Source organism: Pistacia vera, unplaced genomic scaffold (assembly GCF_008641045.1).
Source record: "Pistacia vera cultivar Batoury unplaced genomic scaffold, PisVer_v2 Contig294, whole genome shotgun sequence".
Taxonomy (NCBI): domain Eukaryota; kingdom Viridiplantae; phylum Streptophyta; class Magnoliopsida; order Sapindales; family Anacardiaceae; genus Pistacia; species Pistacia vera.
In genome coordinates, this window is record NW_022196106.1 from 854,241 (window position 1) to 874,543 (window position 20,303).

General features: G+C 35.6%; 1 protein-coding gene across 1 annotated transcript; it reads left to right on the forward strand.

The window, feature by feature from the left end:
• The first annotated feature begins 8,417 nt into the window (after positions 1-8,417).
• Positions 8,418-11,959, forward strand: LOC116135138 (serine/threonine-protein kinase SRK2A-like). Its single transcript, XM_031420844.1, has 9 exons — positions 8,418-8,795; positions 8,885-8,959; positions 9,055-9,156; positions 9,247-9,300; positions 9,403-9,495; positions 9,606-9,698; positions 11,377-11,481; positions 11,571-11,687; positions 11,828-11,959. The coding sequence occupies exons 1-9, from the start codon at positions 8,676-8,678 to the stop codon at positions 11,957-11,959; spliced, it is 891 nt and encodes a 296-aa protein (XP_031276704.1). The 5' UTR covers positions 8,418-8,675.
• The last annotated feature ends 8,344 nt before the right edge of the window (positions 11,960-20,303 follow it).

Below are 20,303 nucleotides of genomic sequence, written 5' to 3' on the forward strand. Positions count from 1 at the left end.
ATCAAGTGTTTCAAATCTTGATAGTGAGAACCGTATGATCACATATGGTGGCCATTCTAGAAATTTTCGTAGCCCCAGTATTATTCTGACCAAGGACACAGATAATACGGTAAGGCTATCATAGTGTTGAACGACCCTATCGAAAGGCAGTGACTGATCTCACTTGTCAAGGTTATTTGCCGACAACCTGGTGCAATACATGGGTGCTTGCTGTAGGCAAGTTCATTGGACTAACCCACCAGAGGATTCTATATCAGTGGTAACCCCAATGTCTATGGAAAATATCCTCTAACGAATGATAGTGCATGTGATCCTTAGACTTGAGATTACTAGAGCACCTTGTGCACCGATTGATGTAGTTTGACATTAACCCAACGCAATTTTATTCAGAGCTATCAATACGATAGTGATTGACTGCATCGAGGAGTGTATCAAGACTATGGTGAATTGACAAAGGATTCATCACTCTCGGGTACGGGAGAAGTTATCTCACTGCACAATTCAGTAAATGACAATGACACTAAATCTGTGGCCACAGTGGGATTGAGTTGTTGCCCAATCCAATTTATTTATCAGGTCATTGGTCTAGTAACTGAATACAAAGATATTGAGGATAACTGAGGTTAACACTAATTCTGTACCTCAGTCTCGATGAGATAACAGATGATGAAAGGATTTGATTGCACGGTAACCATATCGTTGATCGGTAGCTATTTTGTTGATTCTAAATCTATCGAGTGGCCATGATGCCTTGTTAGGGGTCAATCTTGGTCTGTGTATAGTGAGGGTCACACACTTAGAAAATAATTTAAGAATTGTTTTGTTCAAGGGGTATTTTTGTCTTTTAGGACGAAAGGGTATTTTGATAATCTCACAGTTCAATTAAATTTGCTGAGGTTGTTGCCTGTAATTAAATATTAAAATTAAATTAGTGAGATTATATTTAAATATATGTACCCATATATTTAAATGAATTATTAATATTAATTAAATGTTAATATATTTTATAAATATATTAATTGATTTTAATAATAATAATAATTAATTAATATAAAATACCATAAGAAGGGTGTTTGGACACAAGGGTGGAGTAGAGTTGGAACCCATGTGTATTCCTTATAGGAATAGGATTTCAACAACTTGCACTATATAAGTGCAAGTTGTGTTAAGAAATCAATCATTCATTTTCCATTAAAAAGGAAAGAAAAAAGTAGCCCTCTTTTCTCCCTTCTCTCACACTTTCTCCCCTTGGTTTTGAATCAAAGTTTTTCTTTGATTCAACTTGATTCTTGAAGCCAATTAGTGGATCTAGCAAACCCCTCTTTGGTTTTTCGGATTGTCTTCGTGTGGATCACCGTTCGTTCGGTTCTATGTTGAATCGGTAGCGAAGTAGATTCAGAGACATTTGAAGGAGCCTCCAAACGTGTGTAAGATCTCTGATCCTTGTCTGGATTGGTATTATTTTGTGTAGAATTTTGATTTAACATGTAAACTATATAATCTATACCTGGATCTTGGCATAAAAGGAATCGATTCATCCTTTTAATTTTTGTTTTTTCACTGTGTTGGTAGATTGATTCAAACACGTTGTACTACTTCAAGAAGAGGAAAGAAAACAGCTGCTAGAATACTACACCAGTAAGTCTCTGCTCGATGCCGAGACACGGTACAACTAACTCAAAAAACTGCCACTCACCTTGATCATTGCCGCACAGAAGCTAAGACCATATTTCCAATGCCACCCCATCATAGTCTTAACTTTCTACCCTTTGAAGAAGATACTCCACAAGCCTGATCTCTTGGGTCAGCTCATTCAGTAGGCGGTAAAACTAAGTGAGTTTGATGTCTCCTTCCAACCCCGCACCGCAATCAAATCTCAAGTGTTAGTTGACTTCATCGCTGACTTCGTACCTAGCACTTCTATTTAGGTAGAAAAGGAGCTCCTATATTTGGCAAATCATGTATCGTCCAAGTGGACTCTAGCAGTAGACAAATCAAGCAACATCAATGGCAGCGGCTTAGGACTGGCCCTCACATCACTAGAAGGTGACATTTTTCAACAGTCCATATGGCACAGCTTTAATGGAATAAACAATGAGGTCGAGTACGAAACATTGATCATCAACCTCTCCCTCGCTAAGAGAATGAGGATCAAGAAGCTGGAAGTTAAATCAGACTCACAATTGGTGATAAATCAACTTCAGGGCTCCTATTAAGCATGAGACACGAAGATGACCTCGTATCTCAACCTAGCCAAATAGCTGCAATCGTCCTTCGAGGAGATCACCATCACCCAAGTCCCCAAGGCCAAAAACACTCATACAGCTGCTTTAGCAAACCTTGGCTCGGCCCTATAAACCACATGCCAACAATAATTCCATTGGTACACCTCTATACGCCAGCCATTGCGGTCGGCTCGGTCGAGATCTCACTAGTCGACTCGGATGAGTCATGGATAACACTCATCCTCCACTACTTGGAGAACAACGAGCTCCCACTAGACAAAAACGAAGCACGCCGGGTGAAAGCCAAGGCGGCTCAGTTCACTATTTTATGATGGTCGCCTACTTCGAAAATCTTTCTTGGGACCGTACCTCAAATCCATTACCCCGACAGAAGCAAAGTATGTGCTTGCAGAGCACCATGAAGGCGAATGTAGCAACCATGCTGGGGGATGCAGCCTTGCTAACTAGGCTCTCACAACGGGCTATTACTAGCCAAAGTTGTGCTCCGACTCTGCCGAATTCTCTAAGCAACGCGACAACTGCCAACGCTTTGCTTCAACATCACACCTCCCCCCAGAACGGCTCAACTCCGTCCTTACACCTTGGCCTTTTATGAAGTGAGGAATGGACATAGTAGGTAAACTCCCAACTGCACCGAGGCAACGAGTCTTCATGCTCGTAGTAACTAACTACTTCACCAAGTGGATTGAGGCTAAGGCTTTCACTAAAGTCAAAGACCGAGAAGTAAAAAGCTTTGTGTGGAAGAAAATCATATGTCAGTTCGGCCTACTAAAGGAGACTGTCTTCGATAACGGCTCCCAATTCATAAGCTCCGGTTTCCAAGACTTCTTCAAGATGTGGGGGATCAAACTGAGCTTCTCCACGCCACACTGCCCCCAAGGGAATGGGCAAGCCAAATCATCCAATAAGACTATCCTCCAAACAATGAAGAGAAGACTCCAAAAAGCTAAGGGAGCTTGGGCGAACGAGCTCCCAAGAGTACTTTGGTCTTATCGTACCACTACTCGATCTTCCACAGGAAGAACACCTTTCTCTGTGGCTTATGGTTTGGAAGCATTAATTTCGGCTGAAGTCTCAATCCCTTCGGCTCAGCTCTAATGGACGAAAGACGACATGAATGGGCAACAACTCTGCCATAACCTTGACATTGCCGACGAACTAAGGGATCAAGCCTTTATCCGCAACGTCATCTACCAGTAGAAAGGAGCTCGACATTACAACAAATATGTCCAATCCAGGGTCTTCAAAGTAGGCGACTGGTTTCTGCGTCAAGTGTTCCAAAACACAAGATTATTAGAAGCCGGTAAACTCTGTCTCACATAGGAAGGCCTTACAAAATACCAAGGTTGTCGGGAAAGGAGTCTATCAACAGTAAACGTCGGAAGAAAAAAACATCACTTATAGTTGGAATGCCATCCATATAAAGGCCTACCATTTCTAAAACTATTCGGCTCGGCTCTACCACCTATAGCATGTAGGAATTATTTACAATGGGGGACAAGGTGGGCATGTCCACTCCCCCCAGTTTGTTAGAAAACTTTTCTCCAAGTCAAGATTGTTTTTCATTATTCAATAAATCGAGGGATTATTTAGTTATGCAAAGTGCTAAAGTATTTTTCACAATAAACACCCTAAGGGCTATAGGGGACATTCCCTTCACACGAAGTCAAGACCTCAAGCAGCCAGAAATCCATAACACTTATCAATTAAAGAGAGAAAATTCCAAACATTAAAAAAGGAAATAAACGAAGCCGAGCTCCTATCATAAAAGAAGTAAAAAGCCCCGAGGGTTGAGTCCGTCACCATCCAATGCTCTCGGCACTTACAGAAATTAAAATGTTCACTCGACACTTACAAAAATCAAGATTAGTTCAACTTAAACTAAAACGTCTTCAGCTGTCTTGTTGCTCGGCTCGGCAATATCCTTGGTCGACTGAGTCCCCAGTGTGACTATCTCCTAGATCGGCTCCTTCAATCCATCGCTCGGCTTCCCGATGCGAGTATCTGAAGTAACAATTCTGGCTTCACAACTATCTGACTCGGACCCAAGTCCCTGCTAGGCAAAAAAGGCCTTGTACTCTGCAATGTCTTCGTCCGACTCTTACTCGCCCTATCTTCCTTCCTTAATCTGTCTTCAAAATTGCCTCAATGGAGACAGTCTCCAACCTCCTAATCAAGGAGGCCTTCTCGACCTCCTATTAGGCTTGGACCTTCTGCAGTTGGTGTGCAAGATTTGCACGAACCTTTCCAGACTCCTCTCTTTCCTGACCGAGCTGCAACTTTCCTTCCAACTCGGAGTTGGAATTAGTCAACTCCCTAACACACCTCTCCAGATCCTTGTTTCTCCTTTCCTGTGAGGTGCTCAACCTCCGAAGATGGGCACCCCCGGAAAGAGCCTACAACCAAAGAGAAGGCAACAAATTAAACCAAGTATAAAAGCAAAAAATGATGGAGCTAAACAAACTTTCCAATACCTGGAAGAGGCAAGTCAGTGTCCACTTGGTTGTCTGCATCGTACCGATCCTCCCGAGTTGATACTCATTTTCAGGCAGTAGGAAGGAATGCAACACGACTTCTACAAAATAAATGTTAGAATAGGTAGAAGCATCAAACGGGATGACGATCTTCACATTATCGCCATCCAGCACCACAACCTTTGGAGTCGACACACATTTTGAGTAGGTGGAGACGAACGGCTCGGGCTCGCATCACTTGCTGCCAAGGAAGTTCCACCCAACTCCATTCTCTTTCACTTTTTAGCTGACTCGGTTTGACGCCTCTCCTTGATCTCCTTGACAGTCGAAACCTTGAACTCACTCGACATCCTCTCTCTTCCAAGGTACAATTCCTCGGTGGTTAGTGGATGATGAATAGACCTACCAAAGACAACGAGGTTACTGTACCGGACCAACAAGACGTATAGCAACAGGTTCCTAAGTGAAAGCAAGGTACCTTGTTTCACCTCGGAGACGTGCCCCCACAAATGGCTCTTTCTTAGATTTGCCTCATCTAACCCTTAGCGGTAATTTCTTTCTTCCTCTAGTAGAGCAAGAATGGCCTGACTTCTCTCTTCAGCATGAAGTCTTAGCAAGGCCCTATTGTAGTTCAAGTCTGCAAAAGAAAAAACAATGATATTCAGTACACCAACACTTAGCGAAAATAAAGTTATTTCACCTATCATCTGCCAGAATAATAGAATCCCTTAGCTCCACCTTCCTCAAAAACCAAGTCACCCCGCACAAAGAAGTAGCTATCCTTCTACTTCTTGTCATACGTCTTTAGCCCCGTCACCAAATGCTTATGGCCATGCTGCGACATAAAAAGGTATATACCTCTCTCCTTATCATGCTCCTTGAGGTAATATGAATAAAGCAGGTCCATCACTCTGAATTCTATATGGAGCCGCGTGCACAGAAATTCAATGGACATAAGCAACCGCTAGATGTTCGACATCAATTGGCTCTAAGCAATCCCCTAATGACTTAGCACCTCATGAACCAGCCTTGGGATGGGAAAACACATCCCTTCCACCAAAGTCTACTCATATATACTGATCTAGTCCAGCATGGACCAATCCACTCTCTCATGTCTGGTCGGCACCCTCGTCTTTATAGAAGCAGGTATCTTGCAAAGATACTTGAGCTTCGTTCTCTCCACCGGTTCAAGCCTAGACGGCGAATTGTCTGCTAACATCCCGACCTTGAGATAGCTCTGCTCGTCTCCATGACCACAACTTGTTAAAGGAGTTTCGTTCCTATTTACGCGATCCAGATCGGTAGCACTCCCTGATTCATGATTCACTATCCGAACTTTCACTACTCGAGCCACCTTCGCCCGACTTTGCACCGTGACTGCTCGGTATATGCCTAGCATGAAACACAACACTCACTCCTCCAGTTGGAGTCGCCCCATCATCCTCAAGAAGCACCACCATGGTGGGCGCATTCTCGTATTCGTTGCCCCCAGACATCTTCGCTCGGTTCAGCCTATTGAAGACTTCACCCCAAGTATTATTCGGTATTAGCAAACAACTCCCACTCCACTTGACCTCTCCTACCGGACAAGGTTATACACGGCTTCGCTCGGCTTAGCCTAACGAGTAGTTGTTCTCTTCCCAGAAATCAAAAACCATTTAAAATGTGAAAACCGCTCCTTCGCAAAACCAATTCACAAAACCGCTAAGAAAAACCACTCTTCCCCAAAACTCCGTTTTTCTTACCCAAATCTACCAGAACTAGTTCCAAAGACTCAAAAACCAATGAAGAATGCGAATGAAACAAAGAAAACGAGTGAAAATCAAAGAAAAACAAAGAGTTACCTTTAAAAATGGCCAGAAATACCTAAAGTTGCTTTGAAGACTAAAAGTTCTTGGCTCCCTCTCTCCCAAACTCAACTAAGGATGAAATGGGGTTTGAAAGTGAAGGGACATCGTATTAAATGCATCAGTCCTTAAGGTGGCGGATTACAATCGGGACTCAAGAGAAGAAAACTTTTTCGTTTCCCGCCTTTCGCATCCGCACGTATGATTCGTGTGGGATGAAACACGTGGCAACATACATCGTTCCTCCTAGCATATCCGTGATACTCCATCATATGGCCCGGCATGGCCAGACACCAAAGTTCGTTTTGTTTGTGGATCTGAAAAGCCCTGCTCCTATCACTCAAAACAGTTTGTATGCACCTACCGTATGATGCTATTAGTCATCTAATCATCAATTCCAATAACCTTGCCATTTCTTGCTTCAGCTCGGTCGAGGTATGTTAGCAAGTCGGGCCACACAAGTCTATCCTTCCAAGGGATGCTAACAATGAGTTGATGAGTTTGGCGTTCCTGAAGATGACACCGTTCAGCTCGTCTTAGGTAAGTTGTTATCATATCGATCAGTATCTTACTCTCCATACACTTGACCAATTTACCCTGCTCGGCGGGTGCGACAGTATAGTACACCCCCACCTTCAAGCATTTGTACAAGTCACCTCATGCTTTGAATGATCTAGCTGACATAATTCCTCTGGGATAATCTGATGAGCTGAATGACCGCATAAATGGGCCATATCTGATTCAACGTCGAATGTGTGTATAATCTTTGTTCGGCTTCATTCGGCTGCCATGGCTGAACCAAACCATCTATGTCCCAAGGACATTGGCAAACGTTTTGAGTCTAATCCTCCATATAGGAATATCAGCACATTCGCATCTTATATGCGACTAATTGAATCTACTCTCCAGAGTAGATTCAATTAGGCGCATATAAGCCAAACTGTATGGGCCAAAAATCATGTTAGGCCTGATGAGGCGCAACATACAAGATATACAGATAACGACCCAAGGCCTTAGCCCAATTCCAGTTGGGCTTACACTTAAATCTACCTTGTGAACTGCCCTCTCTATAAGTTGGGCTATCCTGCAAGTTAAGCTAAGCTGGTCATGCCCACAGTAGTCCGAAATAGGAAGTAGAATCCTATTATGTTTCCACTTCTATCAGGATCCTAGATTGTAATAATTAATGTTAAGCTTAACCCAATAAGGCAAGGAGATCATATCTCTAACCCAATAAGGAAAGGAGATCCTATCCCTTTCCTAAGAATGACTCCTTTACCTAGTAGGACTCAGAGTCCTGCTAGGATTCGAACCTTTTGGGTTCACTGTATAAATAGGGGCAAACTCCCTCATTATTCATTTAAAAATCACCCGCTACACCTACTAGCTCCTAAGTTCTTGCTCCCAAGAGCTGCCATATTATTCTGGTACTCTCCCTTTAGCCCTCACTCAATAGCCTCTCTCAGTCTCGTTGACTTAAGCATCGGAGTGCTACGACAGACACCACAATGGTGTCTATCTAGCCTTCACATTCCCGTTTTTGTGTTCTTTGTGTAGGTCGACCAGGTTGTTAGTGGCTCGTATTGCATAGGATCAGTCCCCCGATTTGATTGTAGATTTTACCGTCTACAATGGTTTACTATAAAGTCACAACAGTAGAGAATTTTAATATTAAAAAAAATATAATTTGTATATTATCAACATAAATAAATTTGTATAACGAGGGTCAAGTTGATCTGATGGCTTAGGAAAACGGCATGCAAAAAGTCAAAAATAAACCCGCATATTGTCTCCTACCACATCGGCGTTTTTGGAGATCCGTTATTAAAAATTATTAAAATGATGAGCTGATTGAAGAGGCTCTGGTTGGATTCAAGCTGGTTTTTATGGATTCCCATAATCCTCCATTAATGCCCATTTCCCTTTCTCTTTTCTTCATTTTTCTATAACTTCTCCACGTGCATCTCTCCCACACACACTCTCTCTCTCTCTCTCTCTCTCTCCACATCACTTTCACTTCTTTACTCCATCAATTCCCTCTATAAAAACCTCTCCTTTATTTCCTCCCATTCAAATTTTAAGAGATCTCAGTTGGGTTGCCTTCGATCATGGAAAAATATCAAGTTGTTAAGGATTTGGGTGCTGGGAATTTCGGGATTGCCCGGCTTATGCGAAACAAGGAGACTAAAGAGCTTGTCGCTATGAAATATATTGACCGAGGCCATAAAGTTAGCTTCTTTAATTTCTTTACAATTTTTTTTTTTCTTTTTATTTCTTGAAATTATGTTTTAGAAATTTGTTATTGAATGATTTGCAGATTGACGAGAATGTTGCTAGAGAGATTATAAATCACAGATCACTTCGGCACCCCAATATTATCCGGTTCAAAGAGGCAATTTTTTTTTTTGGATTATTGGTTGAGAATTTATTATTTGATATAATTTGAATTAATTAATTATTTGTGTTGTGGGGTTTGGATTTTTTCAGGTGGTTTTGACTCCTACACATTTGGCAATTGTGATGGAGTATGCTGCTGGTGGAGAGCTCTTTGAACGAATCTGTAATGCTGGTAGATTCAGTGAAGATGAGGTTAATTTTCTCTTACCCTTTGTCTTTTTTACTTGTTCTATCTATATTTATTATTTGGTAGTGTGTGATGTTTTGGTTTCTTTATGGCAGGCTAGATATTTCTTTCAGCAGCTCATTTCAGGTGTCCATTTTTGCCATTCAATGGTAAATCTGTCATTGCAAATATAGTAAATCAAATCTTTCTGTGCATTGAACTATGATGAGCAAATGTAATTAATTTGTTTGTTTTTACGTTTTGCATATCAGCAAATATGCCATAGAGATCTGAAGCTGGAAAATACCCTGCTTGATGGAAGCGCTGCACCGCGTTTGAAAATCTGTGATTTTGGTTACTCTAAGGTTTTGAAATGGATTTCAATTGCTCTGTAAATCTTGTTTGTCTTTGTGGTTATCTTGTTTGCTTTTTTTTTTTTGTTTATTTATCTGTTCTTTTCTATCCTGTGGTATAGTCATCTCTGTTGCATTCAAGGCCCAAATCCACAGTTGGAACTCCGGCATATATTGCACCGGAAGTTCTTTCTCGGCGAGAATATGATGGCAAAGTAAGTTAGTCTTTTTAATTATTTTTTCATATTAATGGAGATATTGAATTTGCCTAGCATTTGTTTATTTATTTTTTTATTTTATTTTAGATGATGACTCATGGATCTAGTGTGCCACATTTGAGTTTGATTACTAATATGCAATCAAATCAAGGGGCAGGTTCTACCTGGGATGAGTGTGCATCCATTATTTTTTGGGTGCATGACTCTTATCTCTTTTGGCACCACTAAACTTTTTGTACTTTTAAAAGTTAATTACCTCTCTTTTAAATATTTTTCAAGGTAAAGGAGATGTGATGTCTTTGTATCTGTCCCACCGGAGAAGATTATTTTATGCCCTATGCGTGTTGTAACTAAATCAATGCACATGCTAACTAAGTAGCACATATTATTGTTTCCTTTTTTATTTATTTTAATGTCACTTTCATATCCTTATCTTAGTTAATTATTTTCATTTAGACTTTATAGACATTCCATGTGTCAAACTGCTTGGTTATCGGTTGTAGCCTAAGATGAAGGCTTGCCTACTGTTTGTTGAACCGTATTAAAATCAATAGGGTCTTCCTTAGGCCCACTAATATTTGGCCAATTGTTTGACAGTTGAGTTTTTGTTATTTCAGTTTGCAACAACTTAATTTTGTAATTTCTTCAGCTAAGGGCCAAAGACCAGCACACACTTGTATGTATTTTAGATTAGACTAAGCAATGAATTGCAAGTGAAGTAGTAGTTTACATAATTTATAATATTTTATTATGACCTTTGGTTATTAAAAAAGGTAAATGGTAGGTTATGTAAATGTATGTTTGAGGTTGTTATACACACTTTTCTGTGATGTGTTTGATCAATGATTGTGTTACTTGTTGCCAATAGGTTTCACAAGTGATCTATGTTTAGAGGTTTGAAAGTCAACCCCGTAAATGTAAAACTTTGAAATATCATGAAAGTTGGATAAGGCTGGACATCTAAGCAAAGTTAAGCAAAGATCATCTGCTGACAGATTTAAATATAATTGGAAATCTGCACTGAAGTAAAAATCTTGATTTGATTCTGGATAAGGATGTGTACTTACCTTTCTTAATTGTTGATTAGGTGGATGGCTTGCCTAAAATTGGCTGATTACGTTGATAAACAAGAAAAAAAAAAAAAAAAGTACACAGAAAGACTTTCTCTATTTGCTTTTGGAATTGTACTCAGGATTATGTTGATTATGTTTTTTCAAATCTTTCAATTAGGAAGGTTTTCCTTGTATAAAAGTAGTTTTCCAATTAATAGTTGTATTTTACCTGTCCCAGATGTCACTGGTAACTTTCTTGGATCTAGCATTTTAGTTCTTTATTTAATCCTCTAATAAAGAGAAAAATTTATGGGAGTTTCAGTCTGGTTAATCTATTACAAGGTTCCAGGAGAGCTAGGTTTCTTGTCTGCATAATGGAAGTTTTTATTGGCTTGCATGCTTCTTCACATAATAACTAGCAATAAGCAATTTTCTATTTGAAAATGATTTTACATAGAAAGTAAAGAAAAATATAAACATTTTTGTTGTCTCCGACTAACCAATTGGTCCTTGGAGAAGTATGTTCATAACAATATTGAAATGCCTAGAACTCATTATTTTTAGACACAAGTGAACTTGTAAATGTTAGTTCTAATATGTTGGTTCTTACTGCATTTGTTTAGTTGGCGGATGTATGGTCATGTGGAGTCACTCTTTATGTTATGCTAGTGGGTGCATACCCTTTTGAGGACCAGGAGGACCCCAAGAATTTCAGGAAAACAATTCAGGTAAATTATCTCTCCCTCTTTATAATATTTGATAATATCCAGCGTCTTTCATTTTAACGTTTATTTTCCCTCTTTGTTATCTTCTGCAGCGGATAATGGCTGTTCAGTACAAAATCCCAGACTATGTGCACATATCTCAAGATTGCAGACACTTGCTCTCTCGCATATTTGTTGCAAATCCAGCAAGGGTATGTATGACCATTGAAGTTACTATTTTTTTTTTCAATCATTTCTGTGAGTCCATCATGATATATTGCAACTATAGTGTGCCGTTGGCTTTTGAATATCTCTAGAAGGTTCTGTGAGATGCCTTTATGGTCTTCAATCCATCTCATCTGAATTTTAGTTCAATGAATTCCCTTGTTTAACTTGGACATATAGTAGTATAGGAACAACCAATATGTCAGCTGCAATATTTACTGGCTTTGAGAGACCTAAAATAGTTGGCAACATGGTAATCTCTTCCTTTGGCCGATAATGTCTACAGTTTTTAGCAGTTTCTTACTGAGCANTTTCAATGAGATTAAAATAAACCCGAAACATGTAATTCTTTTATTTACATTCTTTCTCATGCATGTATCTGAACTTTAGGATCGAATAAGAAGATATTTATATTCTCAAAATCAACAAACAATATGAAAGATGCAACTAGAAAGAAAAGAAAGCGAAGTATTATTCTTATGGACCCATCTACAGAAGATTAAACAATTGCCTTCACCCATGTGTTAAAGGAACGTGTACTTTGACTCAGCGCTCTCATGTGTTGTCTACTTCTGGTCACCATCCAATTTCGCCGGCAACATTAAATAATATAGAGTGAGGACAGTTTTACTTAAAATTCTTGGTGCTGATCTCGCTAAATCTCCAATGAGTTTTGAACTTTTGATACGATTTCAGAATTAAACACCCTTCATCTTTCTTGGAAGTATCTTTGGTCTTCCTTGAGTTTTTTTTTGTCTAATTTTTGCTAACCGACCCTTATTAGGAAAGTTACCGATAACTAAGAAAATCTTAAGGGATGTCAGTGGTACTTAAACGAAGAGGTTAGCGAGAGTTCTTCAATTATGAAGGTGTTTTAAAAGGGTTTTTTTTATAGTAGAACCTCTATGTTTGACCTTTTTGAAATGATTTTGAAAATGTGACCTTAACTCTCAAGAGTTTAGCCTTTTTGTAGTGAGTATTCATTAGTTTTGGAAATGTTATTAATTCAACCTTTAAATTTATCAATAATGTCATCAATTTAACTTTAAAAAAATATATTAACCTCTAAACATTGTTGATATATTTTGGATGTTAAAATTTAGATTGATTGAATCTAGATGAATAGTAAAAACGTTTTTTTTCTTTTAAACTAAAAATGAGGGTTAGGGTCGCATTTCCAAAACTAGTAGGTGTTCACTACAAAAACGCCAAACGCACAAGGGTTAGGGTCACATTTCCTAAACTTAGATTTGTAATTAAATTTAAACTTATAAGTTATTATTTGATATATTTTTTTTTTTAATATCTCTTAATTCTCTAATTTTGAACACTTTTGGTTTGAATCAATTCATTTTATAATTATTTTTTTCCAGTTTTTTCCCATACCCTTCTTCCCTTATTTTTAAATTCTTAGATTAAAAAGTAATTTGTTCTCTTCCCAACAAGATCCTAGTTAATTCAATTTTCACACGGGTATTGTGTTCAATTTTTCTTCACTTTTAAAATAAAATATATTTTTGCAGTATACTGAATATGTACTATGTTTACTAACACAAATTTCTCGCATTCGAAAGAGCTATATTGTTTTAATAAATATTTAATACTTTTTGTCAGCCCTTACCAAAATTAATTTCTGGTTTCGCTCTTACCCTGTTATAGAATTACACTAGGGAAATTAATTCCTGGTTTCATCCATGCCCTTTTTTAAAATTAGACTGGGGATAAGTGGAGGTAAACAAATTAACCCTAAAAAATAGGAAATGTTTAAGATATATTTTATATAATACCATCAATGAAACAATGTTTTATTTATCATAAATTATATTATAGTTTTATACACTACGTAGCTATCTGTTATTTTATGAAATTAAAACATTGGTACATACAACCAAAAAGTTATTAATTGGAATAATTATAAAATGACCCTTTTTTAGGATGTAAATAGAAATTTGACATCTTCTTAATTGGTTTATAGTGAAGGTTTTTGCNGCAAGCTTGCTCTGCTTAATCTTTGCACTCTTTCCCAATAGAATTCTAACCTTTCAAAATTGTTATAATAAGTTACTACTTTAGGAGATGAATGAGCTGCCTTGCTTTGTTTGAAAGCTATATGCTTGCAAGTATGATCCTTCATACTTCCTAAAATAAATCTTACCGCTTTCAGGAAATTAATTTTTGCCTGTCTGAATTATGTAAAGTTTTTTATATTCTAATTTTTTTAATTGTTTGTTAAAATGAAAGGTTTGGTTAATGAAGCCTATTGCTGTATTCCAAAGCAATAACCCTTACAATGATGTTATCGTATTGTCTTAGTCTTATAACAAACCATAGTCTTCTTTCCCTGGAGTACTACCCTTAGCTTGTGCCCATTTCCTGTGAAAGTGACAGTGTTGGATTTTTCTATTTCCTCAAGTGGACCCTGCTTTAATAATCGTTTGCCATGTTTAAGAACCTTGCACATGTTTACACAGTTTGATGCTATGACAGATGAATGTATTTAGACATCTTATATCCATTGAATTTGGTAAAAGTTTAATATATTTTTATTTTACACTATATCTATATATCCTAGAGTTAACGATTTTTTCCACATAAATAATAATTCAATGACACTTTTCACCCGTAAACTTTTAAAATATCACTTTATTATTTAAATTTACATTCCGACAACGAACAAATAGTAAACTCGGTCCAAGCTATTCAAGCTTTTGAAGATGGGAGGTCGATGAGTCTTTTGGTAGTAGAAGATTGGAGTTTGGTGATTGGGATTGATCAGAATTTGATTTGGGAAGGGAGGGACAGCTACGCAAACCCTAATCACTTGATTGTCGGCGATTGAAGGGGTCAGTAAAAATAGGTTTTAAAGGTTTTAGTAAGTGATTATTGGGAAAGAAAATAGTAGTGATGTGTGGTTGCAACGGTGCCAAAATCGGAAACAGAATATAAATTTGCATAGTACAGTGATATTTTAAAAGTCTGTCGGTGGAAAAGTGTCATTAAGCCATTATTTGGGTGGGAAAAAGTCATTTACTCTAAATCTTATCATATATATTTAACTTAAATGTTAAAGAGTTAACGACTTTTTCTCAAAAAAAAAAAAACTTCCCACCCTCAAACTTTTAAAGTGCCACTTTACTACTTAAAGTATAATTTTGTTAATAATTTTAGTTTTGATGAAGGACAAGATGGTCAAAAATCATTATAAGTGAGGGCATAATGGTCAATAAATATTTTGGCCGCCCAAGATTATTTAGCATTACATATAACTCAATGCTAAATAATAAACTATATATGGCATCAAGAAATTAACACGTTGGTGGTGAAAATTTAAAAAAAAAAATTAACACGTGATTAAACATTTGGAAAACATGAACCAAGATTAATTACAAAGGCTAGCATCGATGGTGAATAAAACAAACATGAAGGGATGCGATTATTTTACATAACAACCTAAAATATAGTCAATTTAATTAATCTTTTATTTTAAAGTATGATATGACATTAATTAACATTGTAAAAAAAAAAAGGTGGTTGTAAAATTGATATATTTAGATGTAATAATACTATGATAATAATTTGCTTTTAAATGAAAAGACTTTCTACTTCAAATAATAAGAAAAAGGAAAGGAACGTGTTAGAAGAAAATTGAAAAGTGGAGGACCATATGTTGAAATGGAATAGAAATTCTTCATATAGAAGAAATTATGGGTATGTAATTGAGCCACGTTGCTACCAAATGAGCTGCAACCATGGAAAGAAACACGTGGATACGCTAAGACATACCGGCCAAAATGTGTAGTAAGGATGTCATCATAAACATAGATTTAGGTGGTTACATGGGTTTTTTTTTTTTTTCATATTTTTTTAATTTTTGCATCAATTTAGTGATATTTCAAATTCAAATTAGATTCGATACGCTAAGACATATCGGCCAAAATGTTTAGGTGTCTATCATAAACATAGATTTAGGTGGTCACATGTGTTTTTTTCTTTTCATAATTTTTTAATTTTTTGCATCAATTTAGCGATATTCCAAATTCAAATTAATTAGATTCGATAAGCTAAGAATATCGGCTAAAATGGTAGGTAAGGATGTCTATCATAACATAGATTTAGGTGGTCACATGTGTTTTTTTTTTTTTTTCATAATTTGCATCAATTTAGCGATATTCCAAATTCAAATTAGATTCGATACGCTAGACATATCGGGCAAAAGTGTAAGTAAGGATGTCATATAAACATAGATTTAGGTGGTTACATGGTTTTTTTTTTTTTTCCTAATTTTTGCATCAATTTAGCGATATACAAATTCAAATTAGATTCGATACACTAAGACATATGGCCAAATGTGGAGGTGTCTATCATAAACATAGATTTAGGTGGTCACATGTGTTTTTTCATAATTTTTTAATTTTTTGCATCAATTTAGCGATATTCCAAATTCAATTAGATTTGATAAGTTAAGACATATCGGCCAAAATGTGTAGGTAAGGATGTTTATCATAAACATGATTTAGGTGGTCACATGTGTTTTTTTTTTTTTTTTTATAATTTTTTGCATCCATTTAGCGATATTCCAAATTCAAATTAGATTCGATACGCTAAGACATATCGGCCAAACTGTGTAGGTAAGGATGTCTATCATAAACATAGATTTAGGTGGTCACATGCGTTTTTTTTTTTTTTTTTTTTCATAATTTTTAATTTTTTGCATTAATTTAGTGATATTACAAATTCAAATTAGATCGATATACAAGACATATCGGCCCAAATGTGTAGGAGTTATCATAAACATAGATTTAGGTGTTCACATGTGTTTTTTTTTTTTTTTTCATATTTTTTAATTTTTTGCATCAATTTAGCGATATTACAAATTCAAATAGATCAATAAGCTAAGACATATCGGCCAAAATGTGTAGGGAAGGATGTCTATCATAAACATAGTTAGGTGGTCACATTGTGTTTTTTTTTTTTTTTTTCATAATTTTTTGCATCAATTTAACGATATTCCAAATTCAAATTAGATTCGATACGCTAAGACATACGGCCAAAATGTGTAGGTAAGGATGTCTATCATAAACATAGATTTAAGTTCTCACATGCTTTTTTTTTTTTTTTTTTCATAATTTTTAATTTTTTGCATCAATTTAGCGATATTACAAATTCAAATAAATTCGATACACTAAGACATATCGGCCAAAATGTGTAGGTAAGGATGTCTATCATAAACATAGGTTTAGGTAGTCACATGTGTTTTTTTTTTTTTTTCATAATTTTTTAATTTTTTGGAGATTCGATATGCTAAGACATATTGGCCAAAATGTGTAGGTAAGGATGTCTTATAAACATAGATTTAGGTGGTCACATTTGTTTTTTTTTTTTTTTATAATTTTTAATTTTTGCATCATAATTTAGCGATATTCCAAATTCAAATTAGATCGTGGTATAAATTTAAATAGTTTAATGTTGACTTTAATTAGGGATTTGTGTGATTATATGAAATTAAGCACAATTCCTTACTTTAAATCGAAACACAGAGATAAATTCAAAGTCTAGTCTCCCGAGTCAGGTCTCCACGATGTTAATAAAGAGGTAGTATTAGAGTTTTTTCCAGTTGAGTTCTTCGGTTCTGAAAAAATTAGTTAAGATATACGTAAACTGGCCCAGACACCCTCAGTCGTAAAAAATAAAAATAAATAATAACACTGACTGAAAACAATGTATTTAAATTTATACATTCACTCGGCATTCATTTTTTGTCATTCAGATCATTATATATATATACTTTTTGTGTAAAGTATCCTTAAAATATATCTTACCGTATTAAACATTAATTTAATATATATTTTTTGGAAGATAAGATTCAATTAAATTAAACAGAATTCATGATCATAATAATAATCGTAATTGTTTCAAGACATTTGCTTATAATTAACCCACAAAAGTTACCAAATTCCATTATAAATAATAATTGACCACATCTTCCCTGAAGGCTTACTCTATACAGTACTGTATTATCTTCAACAACGCCAAAGAGGACATTTCTCTTTGCTATTATTGCCAAGACATTTACCTTCCATTACACCCTCGCATTCCAATTTGAAGCTATATCAATGCCAATATATGCTTATTGATCGATTACCAATATCTCAGAACTTCAACCGTCAGTCCTTCAGGTAACTTCAATTCTATGCTCTTTTGATTTATCTTATCCAAATACATTAATTCAAACATGTTTTACAAAGAGATTTCAGGAGACAGTTTTTTCAGTTTTTGAAAAAGTGATATATATCACCTAGTCTAAAGGGTTTTGTTTTGTTTTGTCTTTTTTTTTTTTTTTTTTTTTTTTTTCTTTTCTTTTCTTCGTGTGACTTGATGACCCTCCAAGGGGGTTAATGAAGCTTGAATTTTTTTTGAAGGTGTGAGCAAAATGTCGAAGAAGATGAGAGTGGCGGTGGTTGGCGGGCGGGATTAGTGGACTTGTTTCGGCGTTTGTTCTTGCAAAAGCAGGCGTTGATGTCGTGCTTTACGAGAAGGAAGACTACCTTGGCGGCCATGCGAAGACTGTCACTTTCGATGCCTTGATTTAGACCTCGGTTTCATGGTCTTCAATCGCGTAAGTTTAACTGTCTCTCTCTTTTTCTTTCTGCATTCAGTTTTCTTTCTGCTTCACAAGATTTGGAACGAAGTAAATAATATACATAATTAATTTATGGCTTTCACACTATGGTAGTAAACAATCTAGCACATGAATTAGAAAGATTCAATAATATATAAAAGATGAATAAATTATAAATTTTGGTTTGAATTTATCTTATTAAATTTCATTACACGATATATGGGAAAAAAAAAATAAAACAAAAAAAAGTGCCCAATTAATAGATACTTCTTCTCTTCTTCTTGACTAAATAATTAATTTAATTTATTATTTAATGTTGTTTTGACTTACGAATCCATGATTAGTCATATCATTATCAGATTAACACTGTTCATAAATCTCTTTTATTTGTCTTAATAGCAGGGTCTTGATTCTCTTTTATCACTAACTCATTTTCAATGAGATTAAAATAAACCCGAAACATGTAATTCTTTATTACATTCTTTCTCATGCATGTATCTGAACTTTAGGAGTCGAATAAGAAGATATTTATATTCTCAAATCAACAAACAATATGAAAGATGCAACTAGAAAGAAAAGAAAGCGAAGTATTATTCTTATGGACCATCTACAGAAGATTAAACAATTGCCTTTCACCATGTGTTAAAGGAAACGTGTACTTTGACTCAGCGCTCTCATGTGTTGTCTACTTCTGGTCACCATCCAATTCGCCGGCAAAAAATAATAAGAGTGAGGACAGTTTTACTTAAAATCTTGGTGCTGATCTCGCATAAATCTCCAATGAGTTTTGAACTTTTGATACGATTTCAGAATTAAACACCCTTCATCTTTCTTGGAAGTATCTTTGGTCTTCCTTGAGTTTTTTTTTGTCTAATTTTTGCTAACCGACCCTTATTAGGAAAGTTACCGATAACTAAGAAAATCTTAAGGGATGTCAGTGGTACTTAAACGAAGAGGTTAGCGAGAGTTCTTCAATTATGAAGGTGTTTTAAAAGGGTTTTTTTTATAGTAGAACCTCTATGTTTGACCTTTTTGAAATGATTTGAAATGTGACCTTAACTCTCAAGAGTTTAGCCTTTTGTAGTGAGTATTCATTAGTTTTGGAAATGTTATAATTCAACCTTTAAATTTTCAATAATGTCATCAATTTAACTTTAAAAAAATATATTAACCTCTAAACATTGTTGATATTTTTGGATGTTAAAATTTAGATTGATTGAATTAGATGAATAGTAAAAACGTTTTTTCTTTTAAACTAAAAATGAGGGTTAGGGTCGCATTTCCAAAACTAGTGGTGTTCACTACAAAAAACGCCAAACGCACAAGGGTTAGGGTCACATTTCCTAAACTTAGATTTGTAATTAATTTAAACTTATAAGTTATTATTTGATATATTTTTTTTTTAATATCTCTTAATTCTCTAATTTTGAACACTTTGTTTGAATCAATTCATTTTTAATTTATTTTTTCCAGTTTTTTCCCATACCCCTTCCTTATTTTTAAATTCTAGATTAAAAAGTAATTTGTTCTCTTCCCAACAAGATCCTAGTTAATCAATTTTACACGGGTATTGTGTTCAATTTTTCTTCACTTTTAAATAAAAATATATTTTTGCAGTATACTGAATTGTACTATGTTTCTAACACAATTTCGCATTCGAAAGAGCTATATTGTTTTAATAAATATTTAATACTTTTTGTCAGCCTTACCAAAATAATTTCTGGTTTCGCTCTTACCCTGTTATAGAATACACTAGGGAAATTAATTCTGGTTTCATCCATGCCCTTTTTTAAAATTAGACTGGGGATAAGGGAGGTAAACAAATTAACCCTAAAAAATAGGAAATGTTTAAGATATATTTTATATAATACCATCAATGAAACAATGTTTTATTATCATAAATTATATTATAGTTATACACTACGTAGCTATCTGTTATTTTATGAAATTAAAACATTGGTACATACAACAAAAAGTTATTAATTGGAATAATTATAAAATG

Coding starts and splice junctions, on each gene's coding strand:
- LOC116135138 (XM_031420844.1), top strand. CDS start 8,676: ATGGAAAAATATCAAGTTGTTAAGGATTTGGGTGCTGGGAATTTCGGG. Junction 8,796..8,884: donor ATATTGACCGAGGCCATAAA/GTTAGCTTCTTT, acceptor AATGATTTGCAG/ATTGACGAGAATGTTGCTAG. Junction 8,960..9,054: donor ATATTATCCGGTTCAAAGAG/GCAATTTTTTTT, acceptor GGATTTTTTCAG/GTGGTTTTGACTCCTACACA.